Here is a 25,242-nt window from a genome sequence, read left to right as displayed (position 1 = left end):
AAATGGCTTGTCCGATTTTCCTCAAACTGTAGCTAATGTGTTCTATTGATATTGCTGCATTCACTCAATCCACATGTCTATGAAGGTGAACTTGTCCTTTAAGCTTTTAAAATTATGAACATTTGAGTCAGACGTTGTTATACTTGTTGATATCACTTTAATGCAGTGTATTCAGTATTTAATGCAGTGTTTTTATGCAGTGTATTCAGCCACATGCGTGTGTCTTTGCCATCCAGCCACATGCATGTTGTAATCCATAATGTTATGAAAATTATTGGTGCAAAAGGAAAAGTAATCATGAATTGAAAAAGAATAATAAAGACATTGAATTACCATTGTTACCCTCACCATCCAGACCACGACATGAGATGAGAAGAGCCATTACTGGAGCAAGTTTTCTCACAGTCCTTGCGGGACCGTTCTGTGAGGGATGATCTACACTAGGCAAATGATGATGCTCTGACAGTGTAAATGCGGTACATGAAAGACTGGGGGAAAGATGTTTGGCACAACGAAGATAGCAACGGTGGACTTTGGTTCTGCCAAGAACTGTTTCATGAGTCTTCCCAGCTCATGGGCGCACGAGTACAGACGGAAAGAGGCAAGTGCATTTTTATAGCTTGGTCCTTATGAGTCTTTCTTCTTCTAAAGTCTTCTTTCTCCCCCGTCTCTCTTTCTCTTGCTTTGGTGGGGAAGGGGGTAGGCATAACAATGTATTCCTAGCAAAGAGATCAAACCATTGCATTAGAGATTGAATAAAGTTATCTGTAGTACAAACATTGAATTCTTTCTTTTTTTTGTGACAGTTTATTTTCAATTATGTTAAGTTTTGTCCTTTTTATGGAGCTTGCCTAAAGTTCTTTTCCTTTTAAATCAATGTGTTATACATTTTAGTATGTATACAAAAAAGAAAGGAAGGAGAAGAAGACATGTGAGGAGCCCTTTTCAATTTCTAAGTGAGGGATTGTAAAATGTCATTTTGATGTATTGATAGTGTTGTAGTTATCTTAGAAATTATGCCTGTAGACAAAGTTTTGTTGTTCATAAATGGCAGATATACCATAAATCTAAGTAACTACCATCAATCACCATCACAGGTGTCTACCTTCGAGATCCAATGGGGGGAGAATGGCAAGGGGTACCTGAGCTGGGCTGGAGAGGTCAGCCGCTCCCCACCAGGGGCATCTCATGGCGATGTCGCGATCCAGATCAACGGCCTGCTGGGAGCCAAACTTGGTCTCAGACACGGACAGGAGGTAATTTTGGTGTTCATTTTTTTCGCTCAAACTTCTGTCACGTGGGTCCTCAGTGGAACATCTCGCTTTTCTAACATTGCCCCAGTCCTTACAAGTCTTCACTGGCTACCAGTTTCTAAAAGAAAAATGATAAATTTCTGCTCCGCGCATGGAAAGTTATACATTGTTTGACTCCACAATACTTGCAAAACCTTGTCTCAAAATATGTTCCTGGCAGAAATCTCTGCTCTTGTAAGCAATATAAAACAGTCCAGAGAACTATGACTCTTGGAGAAAAGACTCCTCTTACTGCAGCCCTGTCTCTCTGGAATGCTCTTCTACTGAGGATCCAATATGATAGACTCCATAGAAACATTTAAAAAGAATCTGAAGTCATATGGGTTTGCATCTTGTTTTGGTTGAATATTGGTAAACACTGGTAAAGATTTTATTGTGGTTTGTCTGTGTTAATTGCATTTATAAGACTTTGGAAAACATGCATTGTGTCTTCCAACCAAGTGTTTGAAGGTATGTCACTCATCTGTCACTCAGTCTCTCAGTGGCTGGAGTGAGTGAATATAATCTCTACAAATTTCAATTTACTTGATTAGCATAGTGTCCTCCATGTTGCTTATTGTGAACGATATTAATATTTCTTCACCCTAGAACCTGAAATGTACCTTTTCTGATTTGTCAGTTTTGTTTCTGCAATGTATGTTTTGAATTTACATCAAACCCCAATTTACCTTGGCATTTTACTTGCGATTCTAGACCATTTGGTTGTCAGAAGTGTTGCTCCAAGCCACATATTATATGCATTATACCAATGTTTATTGTTTTTGTTAATTTTTTTTTGTTCTTTTGTTAGGTCCTGATGAAGCCTGTAACTTCAGTTTGGTCTTGCTACAAGTTGACTGTTGAACCTGCCTCTGTGGATGACTGGGAAATACTGGTATGTTGCACTTACATTGTAACTCTTCATGAATGTGTTATAAAAAAAAAAAAAAAAAAAAATGGTTTCACAGCAATTTGACAGTCAGATGGCTCTTCGAGTATGACTATGAGCATGATTGTTAGATGCATGTTTACAATTAGGTAATCATTATATCCATTTTAATCATTTCATCAGTCAGTTGATTGGAGATTTGTATAAACATGTATTTGTATCATCACCCAACTTCTACTAGACTGTAAAACTGAAGTGTCCCTGTCAAGTTCTGTTTATGCTCAATGAGTAGCAATTCAGATTTGATCTTCTTCAGAAGCTGCAAACTAAGCAGCTTTTCTCATCTGTTGCAAACCAAAATACACACATGTCACTCCCTCTCATTGATGCATAATGGAGCAGCTAGTGGACCAACATATTTATTTGGCAAAAACATACGCAACTTTAAAATTCTGTACTTTCTGTATTTTGATTTTAATGTCTGAATTTGATGGAACTTCTGTTGTTGTGTTTTTCCAATGTACTCTATTCATAGTTGAACGAGAAGCAGAATAGCAGTTTGAGTTTATCTTCTTTCTTTCAACACCTCACTTTCTGAATAGTTATTTTGTATTTCTGGTGATTACTAGAATATAACCAGTCATCACATTTCATTTGAGAGAGATGACGTGAGCTAAAACTTTTTTTTTTTTTTTTGGTCATGACACCAGCACAGATTTTCTTGACATGTGCATCAGAATTATACATTTCTTTTCAGGTGAAGCATTTCATTTTGTTTATGTCCTTTGTTTTCCCTTCAGGAACTGAATTCTTCTTATGTAGAGTCACATTTATTGGATCAGATCAGAGTTGTATGGGCGGGGCAGGTACTTCCTGTGTGGATAGACAAGAAGATGTGCATATTCATCAAAGTTGGTAAGACTTACCAAAGTTGTTGGTGCGCTATTAAGCAACATATTTAACCAGATGCTGAGTACAGATTTGTTGGAAGATAATCTTTGTAGAAATGCCTAGCCTTTGGTGGTATTATGATGTACTTTCTGTATATTTGCATGTTTAATGATTTGTTATTATTTTTCCATTGTCAAATTTCAGTAAAAGATGGTAGAGTGTTGTGTTGTAAATATGGGGATTATTGTGAAATGAGAAACTCAGTGGTACTTGAGATTGATAGATACTATAATATGCAATAAAACTTTTGAATTTCAATCAAACATTCAGGAAATTTGTAACCTAACTCAAAGTGTATTGTTAAAGATGTTTTTGTGCCCAATAAACCATGTAGGACAACCTAAAATGTGGAATCATGTCATATATAAGCTAAGAGCTATTCTTCTGTGATGTTATCTTACTTTAATGATCTTTCCCCTTCAGCTTCCATTGAACCAGATGCGCCATGTGTTCGGCTGGAACAGAACACAGAGATGATTGTGACACCAAAGAATCGCCTCTCCTCAGTCAGATCAGCTTCACCTGTCAGGGGTGACATCCGGCCGGGTGTGGGGGCACTGCAGACAAAAGCCCGCTCAGACTCCGGTTCCTGCAGCTCATCCTCCGACGGAAGTGGGAGCTCCTCCGTGTCGGGCTACATCAGCGACTTCGATTCGATGAACTCCATCTCCAGCAGCTTTGAGCACGTGTGGAGCCACAACACGGGTCAGGTGACTGGCGAGGCGGAAGCCGGCAGCACTCCCAGCATGCCTTGGGAAGTGGATCCCCTGGTCCTGGACGATGCTATTCCTTGGTCCTACAGGATGTGGAGGAAGCTTCTGTCCCTTGTTGTCAAGGAGGAGGATGTGAAGAGACTCCGGGAGGACTGCGCGAATGAGGAAGATGCTCGGCTCAAGATGGCAGCGAGATTTTGGAAGGAAGTTCGCATCGTGGCGCGAGTCCAGCCCATGTTCAACCACCGGAGGAGCCGGAAGGCACCCGGAATACCTCGCAATATGTCATCCAGCTCCATCAGCGAGGCCAGCGACATGTTGCAGAAACGGAGCGCATCTCCAGAGACGACGCACCGGAAGACCAGCAATCGCTTCACCCGCCAGATGTCCCTGAACTCCCACGTGGTAAAACCTCGAGATGCAGGCGGCTCCTCGAATAGCTCCACTGTGATGAGCCCGGACGACTCGTTGACACATCTCATGCAACCCACCACTGTCTACCTCAGCTCAATGGGAGACTCCAAGTTCCTGTGGCAGTACGCTGCCAACATGGACGATGACAATGTACCCTCATCGGAATACGTCACCTTCCTTGCCAGGATGACAAAGCAGCCATCCCCAAAAGAGATCAATGAGGACCTCAAGAAGAAGCTGATTCAAGAGGCGAAGAAGGAGGCCGAGGCCGTGAGAGAGGTTGCCCAGGGCGCTGGGAACAGGACTGGTGTCAGAGCAAACACCGAGGGGAAGCCCCCTGAGGGTGATGCGAGTAGCCCTGCAGAAAGTGAGAAGCAGCAGGGACTGACCTCTTGTGTCGTCAGAATCATAGTCCATTGCCACGAGCTGAAGTCCCACTGCAAGAAGGACTCCAGGAACCCTTACTCCTCCACCGTCTTCCAGGAGAGGCCCACCGAGTGGTATATCCAGATCCCGGACCTGTTGCGCAGGCAGATGGGACTGGAGCTCTCCGCCCGGGTCCAGCTCAAGCCGGTTGTCAATCCACCCCTTCCCATCCAGGATCTGACCCTGTCTCCCGCCTTTGACCTGGTAAGGCCACCTACAGCCTCCAGAAGGGAACTCATTGTTAGTAATACCAGTGGAATTGATGCAGTCATTCTTGTAATTGGTCATTAGCAATTCTCTTTAGCAACTGACAAAATGTGCTCAAATTCTACCCATGTGCTGTAAAAAATATCTCCATTATGTGATTGCAGCTGGCATGAGAAAATCCTACTTGGGAGAGAAATATGTTAATAAAGGCAGATTAGTGCTAAAGTAGTCATGACTATCCAGGGCCATGTTACATAAATAGATGCAATCAAACATAGTCAGAAAATCAAACATAAAGTAAAATCAGCTACCAGCCAATCAGAATTTGAGTAATCACAGAGTTACACCAGGTATTCGATTTTCTGACTTAAATTTGATCTCAACTTTATTGCATCAGGGCCCTGGTCTACTTGTGAAGCTCTCATGTGGAATGTCGTGCAGAATTTTGAACGGTACTTTATTTTCCAAACGAATCACTTACTAGCTTTAGGTCAATAGTTTTGTTGTTAATGTTGTGCTACCAAATCTGTTGATACCAGGGCACCGTCTCATGAAAGTTGTCAGCCCTGACAAGTTGTCAGTCTCTGACAAGTTCAGTAAAATCCTTGGTTTTGATTGGCTGAAAAGCTCTGGTTACTGACTGTTACTATGGTAATTGTCAGACACTGACAACTTGTCAGGGCTGACAACTTTCATGAAACGGTGCCCAGATATGTTGATGTCAGTGGCATCTTCAGTCTTATTTCAAATGCTCTATGGAGCTCATAGAACAAATGCACCTAGGCATCTGTATTATCAGAATTAATGTCAACTGTACTTTCCTCTCAGGCTGTTAACATGGATGAGACACGGATTCTCCGAGCCTTCTCTCAGTGGCTGACATGTGTTAGCTGCATGATTTCCCCGATACCCATCATGCGGTACAGCAACCTCCTCAGCTTTCCCATCACACCTGGTGAGTTGTTGGTTTAGATACCACTGCTACCATCACCACCATCATCATCATCAGCACCATCATCACCATTATCATCATCACTACCACCACCATCACCACCATCACCACCATCATCATCATCATCATCATCATCATCATCATTATCATCATCACCATCATCACCATCATCATTACCACCACCGTCACCACCATCATCGTCATTACCATCACCATCATCATTACCACCACCACCATAATCACTACCACTATCATCATCACCACAACCATCACCACCACCACCACCACCATCACCATCACCATCATCACCACCACCACCTCATCACCATCATCATTATCACCACCATCATCATCATCTTCATCACCATCATCACCACCACTATCACCGGCCACCACTACCATCATCACCATCATCATCACCATCATTACCACCATCACCACCACTACCACCACTATCACCACAACCACCACCACTACCACCACCACCACTGCCATCACTGCCATTATCACCATCATCACCATCATCACCATCATCACCATCATCACCATCATCACCATCATCACCATCATCATCACCATCATCACCACCAATATCACCGTCACCACCACCGACACAAACACCACTATAACCTCCTCCATCATCATCACCATCATGATATCACCACACCCACAATCATCACCACCATCACTGCTACCAACACCACAACAACAGCAAAACCCTTTTGACTACAGCAATGTTTACAGATGGGTAGAGTGGCTAATGTGGCAGGGGAGATTTTAGGATTCCTGTTTGCTGGAAGCAATGAAGGGCAGTGATAGAAAGAGGACATTCTCATATCAGGCTCTTTGATACGGCTGTCAAAACGTTTGCATGTCACATGAAGTTTACTGTCTTACCAGATAAAGAGAATTGCATCAAATAGAATGTTGGTTTGAATGAAAACATTGAAATTTGTTGATTTCTAGGCTGAACAAATCATTTAAGTATAAATAAAGTGTAGGTAGGGTGAATGGTAGCCATTTTACAATGCTCTGTGTGAAGACATAAAAAATGGCTGTATCTCTCATGACCATCACACACTAGATCAAAATGCAACATACAACTTGAAATCTTTCGTATGATACAAGAGATCAGACATATGGCTTTTTGAATCTTCAAGTTGCATCCTTTGTGTTAAAATGACATTAGGTTAGGCAAAACATATCAATGCTTGCCATGATATTTGCGGTGCATATCCCACAGGTGTTTGCAAGTAACTTCCTCTGTGGTGTGTCTAATTTCACATGGTATACAGAATTTTCGGGTGAGTTCCTGCTATCCGTGAATCAAGAAGTGGAGGAGTCTGTGGTTGAGCCGTACTACCTGCTACACCCGTTCGTCATCCGGAATGCCAAGATGCACGTGGCCCCCAGACCACCCAAAAGGGAGAAGACGAACGATGATGGGACACGGCAACTTCCTGCACAGGATGTGGATGAACTGGATGCGGTTGTCAGGGGTTACAGATTGAGAGAGATGGGGTGAGTTTCTGAGTTGAGTAAAATGTCTTGAGCTTGGATTCAATTCTTCTGTAGTCATGATCTTCTTTTTCTTTGTCAGGGGAATTTCTGCACCTATCTCCAAAATTCATTTACAAATAATGATAAAAGTATGCAAACTTTTGATATGAATGCCAGGAAAAAAAAAAGATTTCATATTATAATAACTTCTTCAATCTGAAATTTTGAGTGTGAAACTTTCATTTCATATGATATCATTGTTATATGCATTTCTCAATCTGAGTAATCTTGTACTCTTTTTTTTTTTTTTTTCATTTCAAGAATCATGTCAGCAGTTGGTCAGGAGGCTCTGGAGCACCTGACAGCTTCCCTGACCGCCCGGCCCCTGGGGCGCCAGCTGTGCGCCTCAGTCCCAGGTCAGAGGCACGGGGGCGTGCTCCTGTGCGGGGCCCGGGGGAGCGGGAAGAGCACCCTGGCCAGGGCGGTCTGCAAGGAGGCGTCGGAGTGGCCGCTGCTCGCCTTCATCAAGGTTGTGGAGTGTCATTCTCTAAAAGGTTAGTGCGACGTTGGGAACACTGCTCCTCTTTCGCAATTTTATCTCATCCCATGGCCAGGTGAAGCCTCAACTAATTCTGTACCACACTTTGGGCAAGGTGTACAAGGCTATGGGATTTTCTGTACCAAATTGGCACTGAAAATACACAAATGATTAATCGTATGTTATGATGCTGATTGAAAAGGAAATTCCAGTATTGAATGCCCGAGATGTCACCTTCACATGTTGTGTATGAGCTATGCTTTCTGTCCCTCTTTCTGTTATAAAAGTTAAAGGGATCGTACACTTTTGGTTGAGACCTAATTTCAGGTTTCTAACATTTTTTTGGTGAGATAATGAGAAACCTCTTATGAAATATGAAAGAGCATGTAATTCTATGAGGAATTCAACGTGCATTTGATGAAAATTGGTTTTGAAATGGCTGAGATATCAAAAAAGGTGTGATTCTGATAAAGTGTGGGACCCACACTTTATTACGATCGCTTTGTTTTACTTTGTTTTTGGATGTTTCAATCATTCCATACTCGATTTTCATCAAATAAACTTTGAATACCTCTTAAAATGGTATGCTCTGTACTTTATCGTAAGTGTTTTCTTGGTATCTCGCAAAAAGTTAAAAGCCCAATTCTCATCTCCACCAATACTGTACCATCCCTTTAAAATGTGTGTTAATCTCTTGCATATCTAGAGTGTGTGGCAAAATGCCTTGAGATGAATAGAAATTGTTATCAATATTTCTGTCCTAATTTCAGTGCTTTCAGACTGAACAGATGTTGTATTGATGCATGTGAGAGAGAGTATGCTTTATATTACATGGTTCTCTTGGTTGCTCCCAGGAAAAGGAGTTGACGCCATCCGGAAGATATGGGAGGAAGCGTTTAATGAAGCTTCGTGGAGGGAACCCTCCATCGTCCTATTGGACGATTTGGATCATGTGACAGCGGCCCCACTGGGGCCCGAGCAAGAAATGGGTCCAGAGGCCATCTACAATCAGCGACTGGCCCAAGGTACTAATGCTGCTTCAGCTTTATTTCATTATTAGTTTCAAGAACTGCTCTTGACATGTACAGACTACTTAGTCAACTACCCCTTTAATCCAGGCATGATTGTTAGGACCATCCCATTAACGCATTGAGGATGGACTGATTTTTCTATAACATACGTTTGCCGTAGACACCTGCCCGAGTGTACTTGGGACTTGTCTTCAACGGGTTATAGAGTATTCTGATATTTCATAGGCATATCAGCTCTAGAGAGAAAACGACCTGCCCCCCAAACAGTCACATTTGTGCAGTCATGCTGATTGTCTTCAGGGAACTTACCATCTTTATGGAGACTTCTAATAGCTGTAAATCAATCTAGTGCGTACATGTGAATGAAAGTTCCATTCATGACCTGGGTATCTGATACTGTAGATAGTGTGTTTAAAGGCAACTGGACAAGCAGGATAAGGACAGTGGTCAGTGGTCTATGTAGCATGTGCATGGCTACCATACTGTAAAGCAAGATATTTTAGCGGCATGAAATTTTCATGAATTGGAGCCAACAGCCTTTTTCACAGCATGAAATTTTCGCAAATTGCCACTGGCATTCAATCCGTATAGTGCAGACAAGAACTTTCACGTGCATTTTAATTTTGCAAATCTTGGCTCTCACAAAAAATCACAAAATCAAAATGCACACAAACATTTCTGGTTTTACAGTACATTGTATGAAGTCAGATGCAGTGCATGAAGAAATTCTTCCCTGACCTTTCATCCCTGCAGTTCTGAAGGACCTAATGACCAACGAGGTGTGCGAGAAGAGTCGCATCGGAGTCATCGCCACCTGTTCCTCCAAGAAGTCCATCCACCAGTCCCTGCTCTCTTCCAGGGGCATCCATCTCTTCCAGGCCTGCCTCGAGATCAATCCGCTGGACAAGGTCAGTCCAGAATGTTTTGATCGTTTGTTTGTTTGTGTGAACCCTAATCGTGGTCATTTGTGAAAGCTGCCTGGCACTGCACAGAATATTTTCTGAACAGATTATCCAAATACATTGGAACTGGTACCTTCTGGGCCCTGTTAGATAAAACTTAAGATCAAACATAAGTCAGAAAATCAGACATTAGTCTCTGAATGCTCAGCTGTGATTTGCTGATACCTGATTTAATTTTGATTGCAGTTTTTTTATGTAACAGGGCTGTGACTATGTATTTGAGCATGTAAGGCATGTCTGTGGGTGTACACCTCTCCAGATATAACAGGTTTTGTAACCAGCCAACTGAATACATCCAGAGCATTTATTTTTGCCTTTCTAGAATTTCTAGAAGAATTTAGGATGCGATGTGAAGAAATGCAAGCAATGATTACAGAGAATACATAAGCTAAAACATGTGGCAAACAGGATACGCAAGGAAACAACCAAAATTCACTTTAATAGTTAACCAACAGGAAAGATTAAAAAAAAGAAGCAGACTTGAAGTTATCAAGATAGGTGCATCGTTTGACACTGTCAGGGAGTTGATTCCAAAGGAATGGAAGTGCGTACCAATAGCCAAGACATAGTACAGTTTGCTCTTGATTAACCGGCCACGTTGGGACCGGCGGGCATCCGGATAAGAGTTTGGCTGGATTGGAGAGATATGCTCAAATACAGCACTTCCTAGCATATCATGAAACTGAGACAGACCTGAATTTATTTGGGTATCAGATCAGATCACTCAAGCATTGTGACAGAGCGACAGGCTTTAAACAAATAACAGTATTTACCACTTCCTTGATACCGAGTAGCTGTCCTACGATAACACTGCCGATAAAGGTGTCTCAGATACTGGCGGTAACTATAAATCTTTATAGTCTCTACTTCCAAAGCAAAGTGCTGGTTGTTGTATGTCCATTTGCATGGGTCTATTTCACTCCCTGTTTGTTTTGAGTAAAATTTGACACTGAAAATACATGAAAACGTAAAGCAAAAACTGTCAGCCTGTCCACGTCTGGATAACAGAGATATCGATGGCCGTATAATAGAGGTGGGACTAATTACACCAAAAATGTTTTCAAATTGCAACGCTTCTCTTTGTTTGTGTTGTGCAGATGGACAGAGCGTCCATCCTGTCCTCGGTCATCCACTCCAAAGTGGAGGTCAGCCTCCAGACCTTGAACCAGGTTGACCTCAACAGGCTGTCCGGCCAGATGGATGGGTACGTGGCGGCCGACCTGGTGACCATCACGGAGCGGGCAGTGCATGCGGGCAGTGCGCGAGAGATCGCGCAGGGCCAGCGGTCAGCACCCGTCACACCATGTGAGTCGAGACAATTTTTTTTTTATGTCCTCGTTTCTTTAGTCTCCTTCCAGAACCATAAGATTACTTCTCATGTGACTGGACATTGTCATTACTATAAAAGTGGAAATTTTCACGCATTTCATGAGACATGAAACTAGTGCGACAATGGAAGCGCACAAACTGTTTGCTCATTGTTTTCTTTGTTTGCTTTTTTTGTCATTCGTAGACTTTATCTTCATGTTTACTAGTCCTGTAGTGTGAGTGAATTTAATTTTATGATGCAAACTAGTTACCTTTATACCATATTGTGTGTGCCAATACCTTTAACATTGTGGCAGTGGTGAGCGTTTATTAATTCACTTAGACTGCAGTCAAAACAGATACAGGCAAATCTTTGGGTTCTGCACAACTCCTTTTGTCTGTATATTCTGGCATCTGCAGTAATTTTCTTTTTCTTTTTTCTTTTTTTACTTATGTTTTGTGTGGTTGGTTGTATAAGGTTGTTTTAGCACATACACTGTGAAAAATGAAGTTGGTAATGCTCAACTAACTTTATCTTTTCTCACAACCAGCTAGATTTAACCAGCTGTAACAAAACACATGTGTAAGGACATGAAACCCAGTACAGAAAAGTCACAAACAGCTTGTCAAGATTTGTTGTAATTTCATTTGGGTTTTCCTGCAAAAAAAAAAAGAATGGCATTGGAAAGACATAAAGTTGATTGTGAGATAAATATCAGTAGTGTGTCAGTGACTGGAATAGTAACCAAACTTAAAACAACATGCTTGTCTTTGTTATACAGAGCCCTGCTCTTATTTGTAGAGCAAAAATGTGAAGATTTATGTTAAGTGCCGAATCGTCCACTCCATTTCAGCAGTATATCACTATTACTATGCCCCTCAGCTCAAGATGGTCAACCCCCCTCCAAGGAGATTCTCCTGTGCCAAGAGGACTTTGAGGTTGCATTAAACAACTACTCTCCGGCCGCCCTCAGGGACGTTCCATTGCATAGTGCGGGGGAGCTGGGATGGGAGGATGTCGGAGGGTTGGGGCAGGTCAAGCAGGACCTTGTAGAGACTCTGCAGCTTCCTGCCAAAGTGAGTTAAAGTCTGTGTGTGAATTTGTGTGTGTTTATTACCTCCGCCAAGGGAGGAGGTTATGTTTTCATCAGCATCTGTTTGTTTGTTTGTCAGTTTATTTGTTTGTCTGTGTGCAAAATAACTCAAAAAGTTGTTAACGGATTTAGATGAAACTTACAGGAAAAGTTCAGAATGACACATGGAACGGGTGATTAGATTTTAGTAGTGATCTAGGAGTTTTTATGGATTTTATTAAGGATTTTTTTATATTTTACTAGGTAGGGTCAATAAACTTGGGAGTTCAAGCTGTGCATTTTTTCAAGGTTTTCCATATGCGCACTGAAGTGCATGCTCTAGTTTCCTGCTAAGATGAGGCGCGCCGTGCAGCTGGAAGTGTATGACGTAACAAAGGCTTCTATATTGGGAAATTGGGCGATTTTCAGCATGCATACGTATGGGTGGAAATCACTGATCTCTATGGAAGAACAAGATCCAGTGGTGGAAATGAGCTGCTTGGCAGAGGTTTGTGCTCTCAGAGTGCTTCTCTAGTTGTGTGTATGACGCATTAACCCGTTGAGGACGAGTCCCGAGTATACTCGGGCAGGTGTTTATGGGAAATGCGTGTTGTAGCAAAATCAGTCCGTCCTCAACGGGTTAATTAAAAGCATCTATCAGGATTGCCTGTCTTTGTATGCTTGTGTGTGTATGTGTGTATATATGTACGAATAGTTGGAATTTTGTACATGTCTTTCATTTGAAATATGCTAGGAGTAATTGTGTTTGTTTGTGTGGGTGAAATTTTGTACATGTCTTTCATTTGAAATGTACTAGGAGTAATTGTGTTTGTTTATGTGGGTGGGTTTGTGTGTGTGTGTGTGTGTGTGTGTGTGTGTGTATGTATTTGAATAAATGAAATTTTCAAATGTCATCCACATGAACTGTGCTATGACTGAGTGTGTAGGTATGATGTGTGAATTCCTTTGACATACTTCTTACATCCATACATGTGGTGTGTATGTGTGTGTGTGTGTGTGTGTTGTATTATTTTGTAACTTGTATTATTTTGTAATAAACTAATTTGTGTATTGGTTTCTTGAAAAAGAAAGAAAAATAAAAGATTGACAAAAAAATAAAAGTGTGTGTGTGTGTGTGTGTGTGTGTGTTTGAATTTTTGAGTGAGTGTTCTGTTTGTGTGTTTGTGATGCTTTGGAATTGACTTTGATTTCGACCACATCAGGATCCTGCAGTGCCTTGTGTTTTAAATACCCTTAAACTGTAACAAGAATGATATAGGTGTATGTACATTTGATTGTGTTAGGCAGAGACAAATGCAATTGATATGAATGAAAGATGAAAGCATGGCTATTTCATCACTGCGACTTTGATGAGTGTCATCAGCTTTTATAGTCAGCTGAATCATACATCCGATCATAAGACTAGCTATTCTGAACGACAATATTGTTAACCACATCCGTCTTGTGGAGTAAGTGGTTTCAGATGAAATCTGTGAAATCAAAGAAATCAGATGGGCAAATGTTTATTCGAGTGAAGTAAGACACACATCGGGAAAGTTATTGTGGTAAATGTTGTGAGACAAATGGGAAATATATTTGTCACATGGCAGGCACTTGGCTTGGCATATAAATATAAGTCCTTGCATAAGAGAGTTGTACAAAAGAGAATTGATATGGTTTCTATTTACATCATGTGGTGAAGTGACTTCCTTTGTCTTCAAGGATGCGTGGTGATGTAATATCCGGGACACTTCCTGCGCAAAGTGTAGGAATGATCGAGTCTTTAGGCAATATGAAACTGAATATTATGAAACTGAAATATGAATTTCATTCAATAAACACCTTCGAAGCATTGCACATGTCATGGTCAGAGTCAGATGACAAAGGTGATTAATTTCAAGGTAACTTTGCACTTGATGACTTGCAACATTCAGACTTTTACAATTTGCAGCATTATTGTCCAAATGTACTCAATTTTTTTTCTTATTTTCTGTTCTTTCAAAGTCTTTGTTACTTCAGTGCAATATGCAATATCAACTTTTGCCATGTTACATCCCCCCCCCCCCAAAGAGTAAGGCCATTAGTTTTGATGAAAATTGTGTTCCAACGCTCCATCAGTCCATATATTCCAAGAAGTCTACTGTTCATATGTGAATGATTGAAATGATTATACTGCAAAACCAGAAATATGTGCACGTGTGAAACTTTCACAAATTTCCCATGGAGTAAAGATTTGCAAGAAAGTAAAATGCACTGAAAGATTTTCCTCTACACCTTGCAATGAATGCCAGTGGCAAATTGCAAAAAAAAGTTTCATGCTGTGAATGTTTTTGTTTTTACAGAAATGTTTGTTGTTTAGAGTTCACAGTTGTTGGCAAGCTGCTCCCTGTGTCTCTACTCTGTATCTGTAGAGATTATTCTGCCCCCAGAAATCTTCAGAATGTCTGCATGCAATTGAAACATATATTTCATCATTGTATTCTCTTTTTTTCCTCTGCTTTCAAACAGTATCCTGAGCTGTTTGCCAACTGCCCGCTGCGTCTACGCTCAGGCCTCCTCCTCTACGGGCCCCCTGGTACCGGTAAGACCCTCCTGGGCAGCGTTGTGGCCAAGGAGTGTGGTCTGAACTTCATCAGCATCAAGGTGAGTTAGCCATAGCACTCCCATCTACTCTTGTAACTTGAAAAGTATGGCAAATACAGTATAAGCATCTTTTTCTTTCTTTGTTTGTTATTTTCTGAATATATTTTGTGAGAGAAAGATTCGTGGTTTTATGCAAGTACATGTGTGTAATGTGTTACCTACTCAGGCATATATACATGGGACTAACATTACTCTTTCATTTTAAACGATATACTCACTGGAGACATTAGTTTTGTAGGGGACACAGTTGAGTATTTCTCCTTGTGTGAAATAAGGAGATCCCTCTCTCTGCCAACTTTACAGTCAAGCTACGTACCCTATTAATGGCAAAAGGGAACAGATGCAAATACAAGACTTTTCATGAATTTGCATGTTGTCTTTCTGCTCCTCTGTATTGCTAGGGACATCATTTTTTATTCCTTTATTTTTTAACCCACAAAGGACGAACTGATATTGCTTTAACACACATTTGCCACAGACAAGTGCCCAAGTATACTCGGGACTAGTCTTCAACGAATTAAAATTGGAAACCATTTTTATGTCTTGTCTTGCAGGGACCGGAGCTGCTGAGTAAGTACATCGGTGCCAGCGAGCAGGCTGTGCGGGATCTCTTCACGAGAGCAGTGAGTGCCAAGCCTTGCATCCTCTTCTTTGACGAGTTCGACTCCCTGGCACCAAGGTGAGTAGCAAAGAGAATAGGTCTTGCCTCTGAGCTCTGGATTGTGATAGATAATGTTACCTCCACCAAGGAAGTTGGTTATGTTTTCATCTGTGTTTGTTTGTTTGTTTGTGTGCAAAATAACTCGAAAAGTTATAAACGGATTGGGATGAAACTTACAGGAAAAGTTGATAACGACACAAGGGACAGATGATTTGATTTTGGTAATGATCCAGGAATTCTTATGAATTTTTGAAGGATTTTTTTGTCTTTTTGTAGATAAGGTCAATGAACTTGAAGTTCAAGCTGCGCGTATTTGAGCTTGCATGCGTGCACTAAATCGCATGCTCTGCTCACATTTTGTGCCGCACAGCTGGAAACTGATGACATAAACAAAAGACCTCTATAATGCAAAATTGGGCGATTTTAAGCATGTGTGTGCATGTATCCATTGGTGTAAATGAGCTGCTTTGCAGAGGACTGCGCCCTCAGAGTGCTTTTCTAGTTTTATATGGAAGTGATAGCGATTAGCATGTGATGAGACTTATGATGATGGTGCACAGGAATATTATGGTGGTTACGATGGGGATGTTGGTGATAGCGTTGGTGGTAATGATGATGATTTTGGTGATAATTCAATTCAATTCAATTTAATTTATTTTCATACTTCTCAATGAAGGAATGTACATCAAATATAATAAAAACATAGTAAATCATAATATCCGGCTTGGATGCACAGTAGATTAATGTAAGCATGTAAAACATATAGCGGTCAATTATTGTACGTTTGGTTCTATGTATAACGCTAAAGAAATATGATGGAACCTACTTAAAAGCGAGCTTGTTAAGCGTAGGTCCCAAATTCTGAACAGAGTGTAAAGATGAGGAGCACGGATGCAACATAGGACCAAAATAAAGGAAAACAAAAATGAAAGGCAAAAATACCTGGGGCACTAACAGAATAATGGAAGTGGACAAGTGATGGTGGGGTTGGATGTGGGAATGAGCTTGCCGATATGATAATGTTAGTGGTGGTTGTGATGATGGGATTGAGGGGAAGAAAAATCAGGATTGATTGCACAATTATTTTCCCCTTCATGTTACTTTGACTGCACATTACTTTGATTGAACTTAAAGGGATCGTAGAGTTTTGGTTGAGACCTAATTTCAGGTTTCTAACATTTTTTGGTGAGATAATGAGAAACCTCTTATGAAACATGAAAGAGCATGTAATTCTATGAAGAATTCAATGTTTATTTGATGAAAATTGGTTTTGAAATGGCTGAGATATCCAAAAAAGAGCGATTCTAATAAAGTGTGGGACCCACACTTTTTTAAGATCGCTTTGTTTTACTTTGTTTTTGGATTTTTTAGTCATTCCAAACCTGATTTTCATCAAATAAACTTTGAATTCCTCTTAAAGGGTGTGTACAGTTCTGGTCAAGGTGAGGATTTAGCTTTTAACATTTTGCAAGATATTCAGAAACCACTCTATGAGATGTCAAAGAGCATGCAGTTCTAAGGGGTATCAAAAGTTTATTCGATGAAAATCGGTTTTGAAATGACTGAGATATCCAAAAACAAGGTGAAACAAAGAGATCCTAATAAAGTTGTGGCATGTCGCCTTTTATTATTAGCACTTTTTTGGATATCTCAGCCATTTGAAAACCAATTTTCATCAAATAAACGTTGAATCCTTCTTGAAATTACATGTTCTTTCATATTTCATAAGAGGCTTTTCATTATCTCACTTAGGAATGTTCAAAACATGAATCCCCACCTCAACCACTACTGTACAGTCCCTTTAAAATGGTATGCTATGTACTATATCATAAGTGTTTTCTTGGTCTCTCGCAAAAAGTTAAAAGCCCAATTCTCATCTCCACCAATACTGTACCGTCCCTTTAATTCAGACACCAGTTTCTCATGTCATCCAAAATGTCTTCCCGTTGTGATTCATTCTTTCTGTTTTGTTATTTTGCTTTTGATGAGACAATAGATTCATGAAGTGCAAAATTTTATGGACTCTGTAATTTAGTGCAATTTTGATGTTTTAGTTCAATTTTGACTGAGTTTTGAGTCGTAGAAACTATGTTTTTCTGTGTCATTCCCTCCTCCCAAATCACATTGCTATGTTCTACAATTAGTAGAGTTTTATGTTCTATGTGTTATATATTTTTATTCAATTTCTGCTCACAGGAGAGGTCATGACAGCACAGGGGTCACTGACAGAGTGGTCAATCAACTCTTGACCCAGCTCGACGGTGTGGAGGGACTGGACGGTGAGAACAAGGACACTGTCCACAAATCAGACAAAATCAGCTGTTCTCGATCATTAGCCATTCAAAATGTTTAATGAAGTCATCCTACATGGACACAATAAGTAGACCCCATGGCCATACTACTGTATTTTTCATAAATTCTAGTATTAGTCTGATTTTGTTCATTTTTGTTGCTTAGATGTTTTTGGCTTTTTTGTTGAGATACTCTCCTTGGCCATTTCTCCTTTAAAGGGGATGGCTAGTAAGTGATCAGTGGGAATCAGTGGGAATGCTGGGGGATGATTGTTGCAATTCTTGTGGGATTCATTTAAGAGTACATTATATATTTATTATTGGGTAAAAATTTTTTGCTTCAGAACGGTCTCATATTCAAGTAATTCGCAGTTTAATGCCCCGTCACTGTACAGGCATGCTAACCTGGAAACATTAAACTGCACATTACTTGAATATGAGACCATTCTGAAGCAAATAATTTTCACACAACAATAGATATATAATGTACTCTTAAATGAATCCCACAAGGATTGGAACAATCATCCCCCAGCATTCCCACTGATTCCCACTGATCAGTTACTAGCCATCCCCTTTAACTGTTTGGGTAAAAATTTGGACTGTCTTGTGACATCATCATCATACGTGATTCTTCCAGGAGTGTACGTGATCGGCGCCACCAGCCGTCCGGATATGATCGACCCCGCCCTCCTCCGGCCTGGACGACTGGACAAGTGCCTTTACTGCCCCATTCCAACTGCTGTAAGTTGATCATGGTCATGTCATGGACCATTTTAGTCGTACATGTGTATTCTCTGGCATCATGAAATCTCTCATCAGTGTCTGTTACTGCATTAATGCCGCAGCCACAAAATAGTGTCAGTGACACGTTCTTACAGGTTTCCTGTCTGTGTATTATTATCTGATCTCACATTAAAGGGACATTCCAGACGATTTTCATAATTTCACATCATGTAGTACATAAATCGACAACTCCATGTATAGATTTGTGGAATTTATTGTGGTTCTTGAGCAGAGAAACAGTACTTTGAAAAACCTGAAACAAATTACACTGAACAAGGATGATGACATAGGAGGTTCACATATTTCAGAAATGTAGAAGTGTAATTCCATTACAATACCGCTTGCTTGCGAGTTCACCTGTGTATAATCTATGCATGCCTTCTTCTTTTGTTCTGCTTCCTTGAGCCCCAACTCATGCATTCTTATGGTGACTCTGCCATGTCATCATCCTTGTTCATTGCAATTTGCTCTAAATGTTGAAAATATTCCTATTCTTCATCCCAATTACCACAAATTCTGAAACTCTGTCCTCAGTATAACTAACTTATAGTTGTTCAAATGAAAAAATCTGAAAATCATCCGGAGGTCTCCTTTAACAAATTACAGTGTAGCTGAAGAATTTGAAAGTGAGGACCAAGCATCTCTTGGAAACTTAGAAACATGAGTATGATCATACAAAGATCAAGTCAAAGATCATACAATCAAGTCATAGCTAGATGGTGACACAAGAATAACAAGTAAAGTTCATCAAGATGAATGCTGTGCATGTTTATGTATTAGACAAAAAATATGTAATGGTAAATTCAACACATTGCCTCAAGGGTTGTTAAAGAAGTTTATGAGAGTCTTATTTGCTACAACTGGTTGCACACATTTGAGAAGAAAGATGAAAAGTTCTAATTTGCTTGAAATGAGCGTAACTAGTGATGGCATGACCACAAAATGTCTCGATCACATTTAGAGTAGAGCGTTAGTTTCTACTGTTAATCATAATTTGTTTGACAGAATGAGAGAGTGGAGATTCTGCAGGCCCTGGCCCGAAAGATGACCCTCGGGGGTGACGTGGACCTGGTCCAGGTGGCCCAGCGCCTCGACCACTTCACCGGGGCTGACCTGAAGGCGCTGCTCTACAACGCACAGCTGGAGGCCATCCACGGCACGCTGATGCAGAGCGAGCGGCGCGACTCCACGGAGGGCCTGCCCCAGCTTAGCGCCCTCAAGAGGCGGAGCATGGACGCAAACGAGTGGAAGCTGACCTTTTTGGAGTCCGTGTCCGAGAGTGAGTACGGCCAGTACTTGGAGGAGAGCAACATCAATCAGCGACTGGCCAGTCTGTCTGAGGCCGAGCGGGCCCTGGCCACCTCCATGAAGCTTACGGCAGTGGAGGATGACCTCGATGATGAGGGCGACATCGAGAACGGCGGGACTGACCGTGACGACGGCGTGGTCTGGAGGTACATGGACCCGTCTCACCTCAGACTGGACCTGCCCAGGGGGCTGACCAACGCGGACCTCAATGGGAATCCCGCATCTGCAGGGGCCATGTCCAGACTTCTACTGACCGAACTCATGAGAGAAGGCAAGTGATGTGAAATACTGATGGAAGAATGGATGTGCCCTGCCTGTCTTGTTGGAAATATGATTCTTGAAGTTAGAACGTAGTTCTGAAATTGCTCGAAGAAGGTGCCCAAAAATAGTAAGAGTCAGTAATTGTGGACTTTACAGGGAGATTCAGATTGGTCATGGAATGATGTCCTGATTACCAGTTAGGATTACTAATAACCTTTTAAGCTTTTACTTTTATATTCAAGCCATTATAAAAGTGTTTGCGAGAGAGCTACTGTAAATGCCATATATTTCACAAGGTTTTTATTTTCACAAATTTGGGGGGTCGGGTGCTATTCACGAATTTAGAAACACATAAAAATATTGACTGTGATCCCATCATGAATTTTCATTACTTTGTACTCAAAGATCACGAAATTGTAGGGTAGTCCCGATTCACAAAACATTAGACTCGCCAAATATATGCTGTATATGATAATCTATTAACTTTTTTATTGGAAAAAAAAATGTAAAGTAACATGTAGATTTGATACTGCAAACTTATCTTTCAATTAACTTATCCATTTCATATGTCTTTACAATCTTATGTTGTCCTGTTCTTACAGACTCAGAGTCGACTGAAAACGAAACACCATCCCCACCCGAGGGTAGCGCCATGGGGGATGCGAGCATGCCTCCAGCCGGCCACACCCCCTCTCAGCCAACCGGGCGTTCCCATCCCACCCCTCAGCCCCAGCTCCCTTCCCCTCCAATCCCCTCAACCCAACAGCGTGTAGTCTTCATGCCCAGCCTGAGGGACGGGGTGGTGGACCCCACCCCCGAGACTAAAGAAATGATTGGCAGCGAGGTAAAAATTGTGAATTAAAATGCTTTTAATTTGCTCCATTATTTTGTTATAAGAATGCACAAGACAGGAGAAGCACAAGTATGTTAGTGATTTAAACTTTGCAATGTGAATGAAGTTAGTACCCTTTTTACTGTAGATGATCCGTACATTGTAATATACTCTATATTGAACCATGCACACTAAATTTAGGAGATACTTGTCATGTTATGCTAATGTTTGATAATATGGCTCCAAAGGATTTGGTAGTATTGTTATGTAATGTAAATTTTGCCATTTTTTTTTTGGCTGGATATTCTCTCTTTTTTCCCCTTCAAGAATTCTTGTATCATAAATTGTCGTATACTGTATTTTTTTCTTATAGTTGGGCATCAAGTTCTGAATATTTTTGAAATCACATTTCAAGTTTGTGTGTTTTGTTTTGTTCTGTTCTGTTTTCCTTTGTTTTTTGTTTGTTTTTTTGAGAGGGGGGTACGATCATGTCATTTATCACTGATGAGATGATGGACATTTCTTGTGATCTTAAATACCAGGAATGTGCATGTATTGGTGAAAAGTACCTGAAGGTTGTAGATATATCAGTATAATCATTTCTAATTGTTCTCGTTATATCTAGGTTGAGGTGATTGTGGAGAATTACCTAAGGAAGTTGAATGGTGATCACACAGTAAGTTTGAGAATGTTGTAACTGATTGTCTCTTGCCTGCCATGCTTGGCTGTTTGATTCAGGGACAATTGCTTGGTCAAATTCAATTTACTTACATGTGCCCTTCCTTGTGCTAGAAAAGTGAAAATGTATTGACTTTTTCTCTATATTTTCTGTATATTGCTGTCCACATTGAGATCTTGAAGTGTATTCAGTCTCCTTGTCAAGCGATGACCGCACCGAAAAAAATAATCACTTTTAAATTGATTGTCCGATGTTCCTCAAGCTTTTACTGATGCATTCACTGATATTGCGGCTTTCATTCAATTGACATATATATTAGGGTTTTGGTTTCTTGTAATATGCCTAGACTGACTGTTGACGTACATGCATACTGTATATGACGATCCATGGAATGTCATCCAGTGTTATTTGAATAAAGATACATTAAGATTATGCTTTGAGTTGGACTGACAGATTATGCCGAACTATTTATAAACATTCCTTTCAAATTTCAATCAAAAAAATGTATGTAATCTTTGGCCAGTGTACTAGTAGTGGAAAAACTTTGATCACTAGATATTTGGGAAATGCAGCCAGTGGAATGTTTGGTATTTTCCTCCCACTCAGGGCGGTCAGTTGGACGGAGGAGTGAGTGATGAGACGTCGGTCATCCGAGTCAGTCAGGCCCACCTGCTGCGAGCAGCCCAGGGCATGAGGCCTTCTGTCACGGCCTCGGAGAGGCAGAGATACCAGTCCATGTAAGATGATGATTAAAGACAGTGATGGTGATGGTGATGGTGATGGTGATGGTGATGGTGATGGTGATGGTGATGGTGATGGTGATGGTGATGGTGATGGTGATGGTGATGGTGATGGTGATGGTGATGGTGATGGTGATGGTGATGGTGAAGGTGGTGGTGGCGGCGGCGGTGGCGGTGATGATGAAGATGATGATCATGATCATGATGGTGATGGTAATGGTGATGATGATGAAGATGATGGTGCTGATTTTGATACAGGCAGTGACAATGATCAAGATGGTAGTGAGTTTTACACTAAGTTTGATTAATGAAAAGGATGATGGTAATTAATGCAGATAATCAGGCATTTTTTGTGAAAATGATTATAGGATTTATACTTTAACAACAATAACTATAAACAAACACTTTACTCTGGCAAAAGGAGAAAATTGGAGAATATTTTGAAGGGACAAAAAACCCAACATACAGCTTATCTTTGAAAAAAATCCAGTTTTGTTTGTTCAAGAGTGTGTAAATATTTTGTCTCTTTAAACTAGGTTCTTTCAAGTCAGAACTTTCAGGCATGTTTCCATGGTATCTAAAAAATCTTAGTAGGGAATACCTCTGACAAATTGCACAGCCATCTCATTGCATGGTAACTATCATTTGTTTTATGAAGTGGTAACATGGATTCTCAGTATTTAATTATCTCTAGTATTTCACAAATCTTATTCTGCAAAGATGTTCACTCATAGTTCATAAAGAGCAAGCTACCCATGGCTCGCCATTAATAAATGACAGGTAATCAGTTACTCTTTGCTTTGTTGGCTAAAAGGTTGCCATGTTGACTCTCCGCCAGTCATGTCATCATAATCATTGTCAACAAACACCCTAAACATACTCTCACATGAGGAACACTGTAAGATATCACACTCTTCGGTCAAGTTTTGTTCTTTGGTACTTTCACGTGAAATGTTGCATATTGTGATGCCATGCGTTTTCATGTCCTGTCTGCAGATATGAATCCTTTGTGAAGTCAAGGGGCGGAGACTTCCCTCAGAACCAGTCCCTGAAGACTTCGCAGAAGGTGACCCTGGCCTAGAGACCTTTTTTGCAGACTTCCAGATGTAAGAACTCTCACCGAAGGACTACAAGTGGTAATGTGTATCACATTGGCTAATCCGAGAGTGGACATGGACCTCAGCCTGTCAGTGTTTAGCGTGCTGCAAAGTGGAAGGGTTTTGGAATCAAAGCGTGACGAAGATCGTGTTGAGATTAAGATGGTCAGCCGTTTCTATATCAATTGGTCAGCTTGCTAGACGGAAACTGAAAAGATGGTCTGTCTCATTCAGGAATTTATCATCTGCTCCGAAGAATCCCATTGAATGACAGTGGGATAGGATTTCCGCATTCACACCGCAAGGAATTGGGGCAGAAGTTAATGTTATCTAGAAGACACAGGCCTTCTACACCAAGCAGTGATACAGGAATCAGAAACGATGCAGTACACTATTACATATGTAACAAGTGGGAGAGTTTTGTGCTTGAATAAAGTAGCATTTAATGTATAATGTGCACATCTCTCACCCATCAAGGACAAAATGTCTGCTCTTTGAGACAATGCAAAACCTTTTTCCCTGTACACGACATGTTTGTCGCTGTGTGTTTTGTGTGCCCTCCCAAAGGAGTTGATCTTGTATCGGTACTATGGACGTGTGTGGCTCGTGAGTGTGTGTGGTTTAATTTTGTACAGGACACCTCATGCTCCTTTGTTCTTTGCAGCTGCTTGTTTGTGTGTAATTCTCATGTTATTTGCAAAATTTCTGCAACTATGCCCACCATATCCATACTACCCAGAATGTGTTGGTTGTTAAATTCATTTTTTCTTCTTTCTTTTAACTCTGAAATACTACCAGAAGACATTATAACATTGTAACATTTTTGGCAGTTACCTCAAGCATTGAGAATATTGTGGTTACTGTTAAATTTGGGCCTCGTATCATAGAGAAAGTAACAGGAAGTTTGAAACTATGTCATATTCAGTCAGCTATACCTTGACTGATACAATCAAAGTCATCATTACAAATTATTACATCTGTATTATTTGGGGCCAAGAAATGATATTTATTTCAATCTGATTGGGATTTGCTGCTGCTGTGCTGTTTATTTTTGCTTACAAACTCTGTAAACTGTATTTATCTATGTGGAACTTAAATGTCATCTTCCATGGTCTTCTGTACCATCTTCGGTTTATTCATTAGTATGGTCAGTCTTAATTTTTGTGACCGTAACCCGTATAAACCCATAGCTGGGCAACTTAATGATTGCATATACCTCGCTGTGTTGTGTCATATTTTTTGTCACATTTGCAATATAATTTGTTCACTACCTGCATGCTTATCTTCCTGGTATATCAATATTTAGCTTCTGTTTTTTGTTTTTTTTTTTGCCGATGTTCACAGATCGGGACTATGAATGAATTGTATCTGATGCGGAGGTGTACATATTCTTCAGCAATTTCCGCAAACTTTCGCAGATGTGCAGATGTGCAGTAACTACCGCTGATAAGTGTTTGACCTGCAATTTGGGGAACACTGAGCAAAAAATTGTCGAATCATCAAGCAACGTGCACATGCAAGTTCACAGTGCAATAGATTGGTGTGCTGCTTTGAGATATTATGTGCTGTGCAAAGGTTAACTTGCAAAGCTGTATGTGACAGCTATCTGTGTCAACTGCTTGGGAAAGAAAAAAAAGAAGAGTTTTCTTGCAATATGCCAAATGGTTTGGTCAGTTTTGATCTCTGTGACA

General features: G+C 40.6%; 1 protein-coding gene across 1 annotated transcript; it reads left to right on the top strand.

Annotated features, from left to right (window-relative positions):
* Positions 1-499: 499 nt before the first annotated feature.
* On the top strand, positions 500-23,959 carry LOC140244559 (peroxisomal ATPase PEX1-like). Its single transcript, XM_072324185.1, has 21 exons — positions 500-601; positions 1,098-1,256; positions 2,104-2,187; positions 2,982-3,096; positions 3,556-4,889; positions 5,721-5,847; positions 7,140-7,365; positions 7,666-7,898; positions 8,737-8,907; positions 9,667-9,821; positions 10,973-11,160; positions 12,041-12,260; positions 14,765-14,899; positions 15,454-15,578; positions 17,757-17,839; positions 18,489-18,592; positions 19,640-20,213; positions 20,806-21,047; positions 21,661-21,711; positions 22,321-22,451; positions 23,451-23,959. Exons 1-21 carry the CDS (start codon positions 500-502, stop codon positions 23,533-23,535), a joined length of 4,644 nt encoding a protein of 1,547 aa, XP_072180286.1. The 3' UTR covers positions 23,536-23,959.
* Positions 23,960-25,242: the final 1,283 nt, after the last annotated feature.

This window comes from Diadema setosum, chromosome 21 (assembly GCF_964275005.1).
Source record: "Diadema setosum chromosome 21, eeDiaSeto1, whole genome shotgun sequence".
Taxonomy (NCBI): Eukaryota; Metazoa; Echinodermata; class Echinoidea; order Diadematoida; family Diadematidae; genus Diadema; species Diadema setosum.
The sequence above is the reverse complement of the archived record's forward strand: the minus strand, read 5'-3'. Positions and strand labels throughout refer to the sequence as shown.

Excerpts from the sequence above, each read along its gene's own strand:
- LOC140244559 (XM_072324185.1), top strand. The coding sequence starts at position 500 with ATGTTTGGCACAACGAAGATAGCAACGGTGGACTTTGGTTCTGCCAAG. Across the intron at positions 7,366-7,665 it reads TACAGATTGAGAGAGATGGG|AATCATGTCAGCAGTTGGTC; the intron begins GTGAGTTTCTGA and ends TTTCATTTCAAG. Across the intron at positions 15,579-17,756 it reads TTCGACTCCCTGGCACCAAG|GAGAGGTCATGACAGCACAG; the intron begins GTGAGTAGCAAA and ends TTCTGCTCACAG.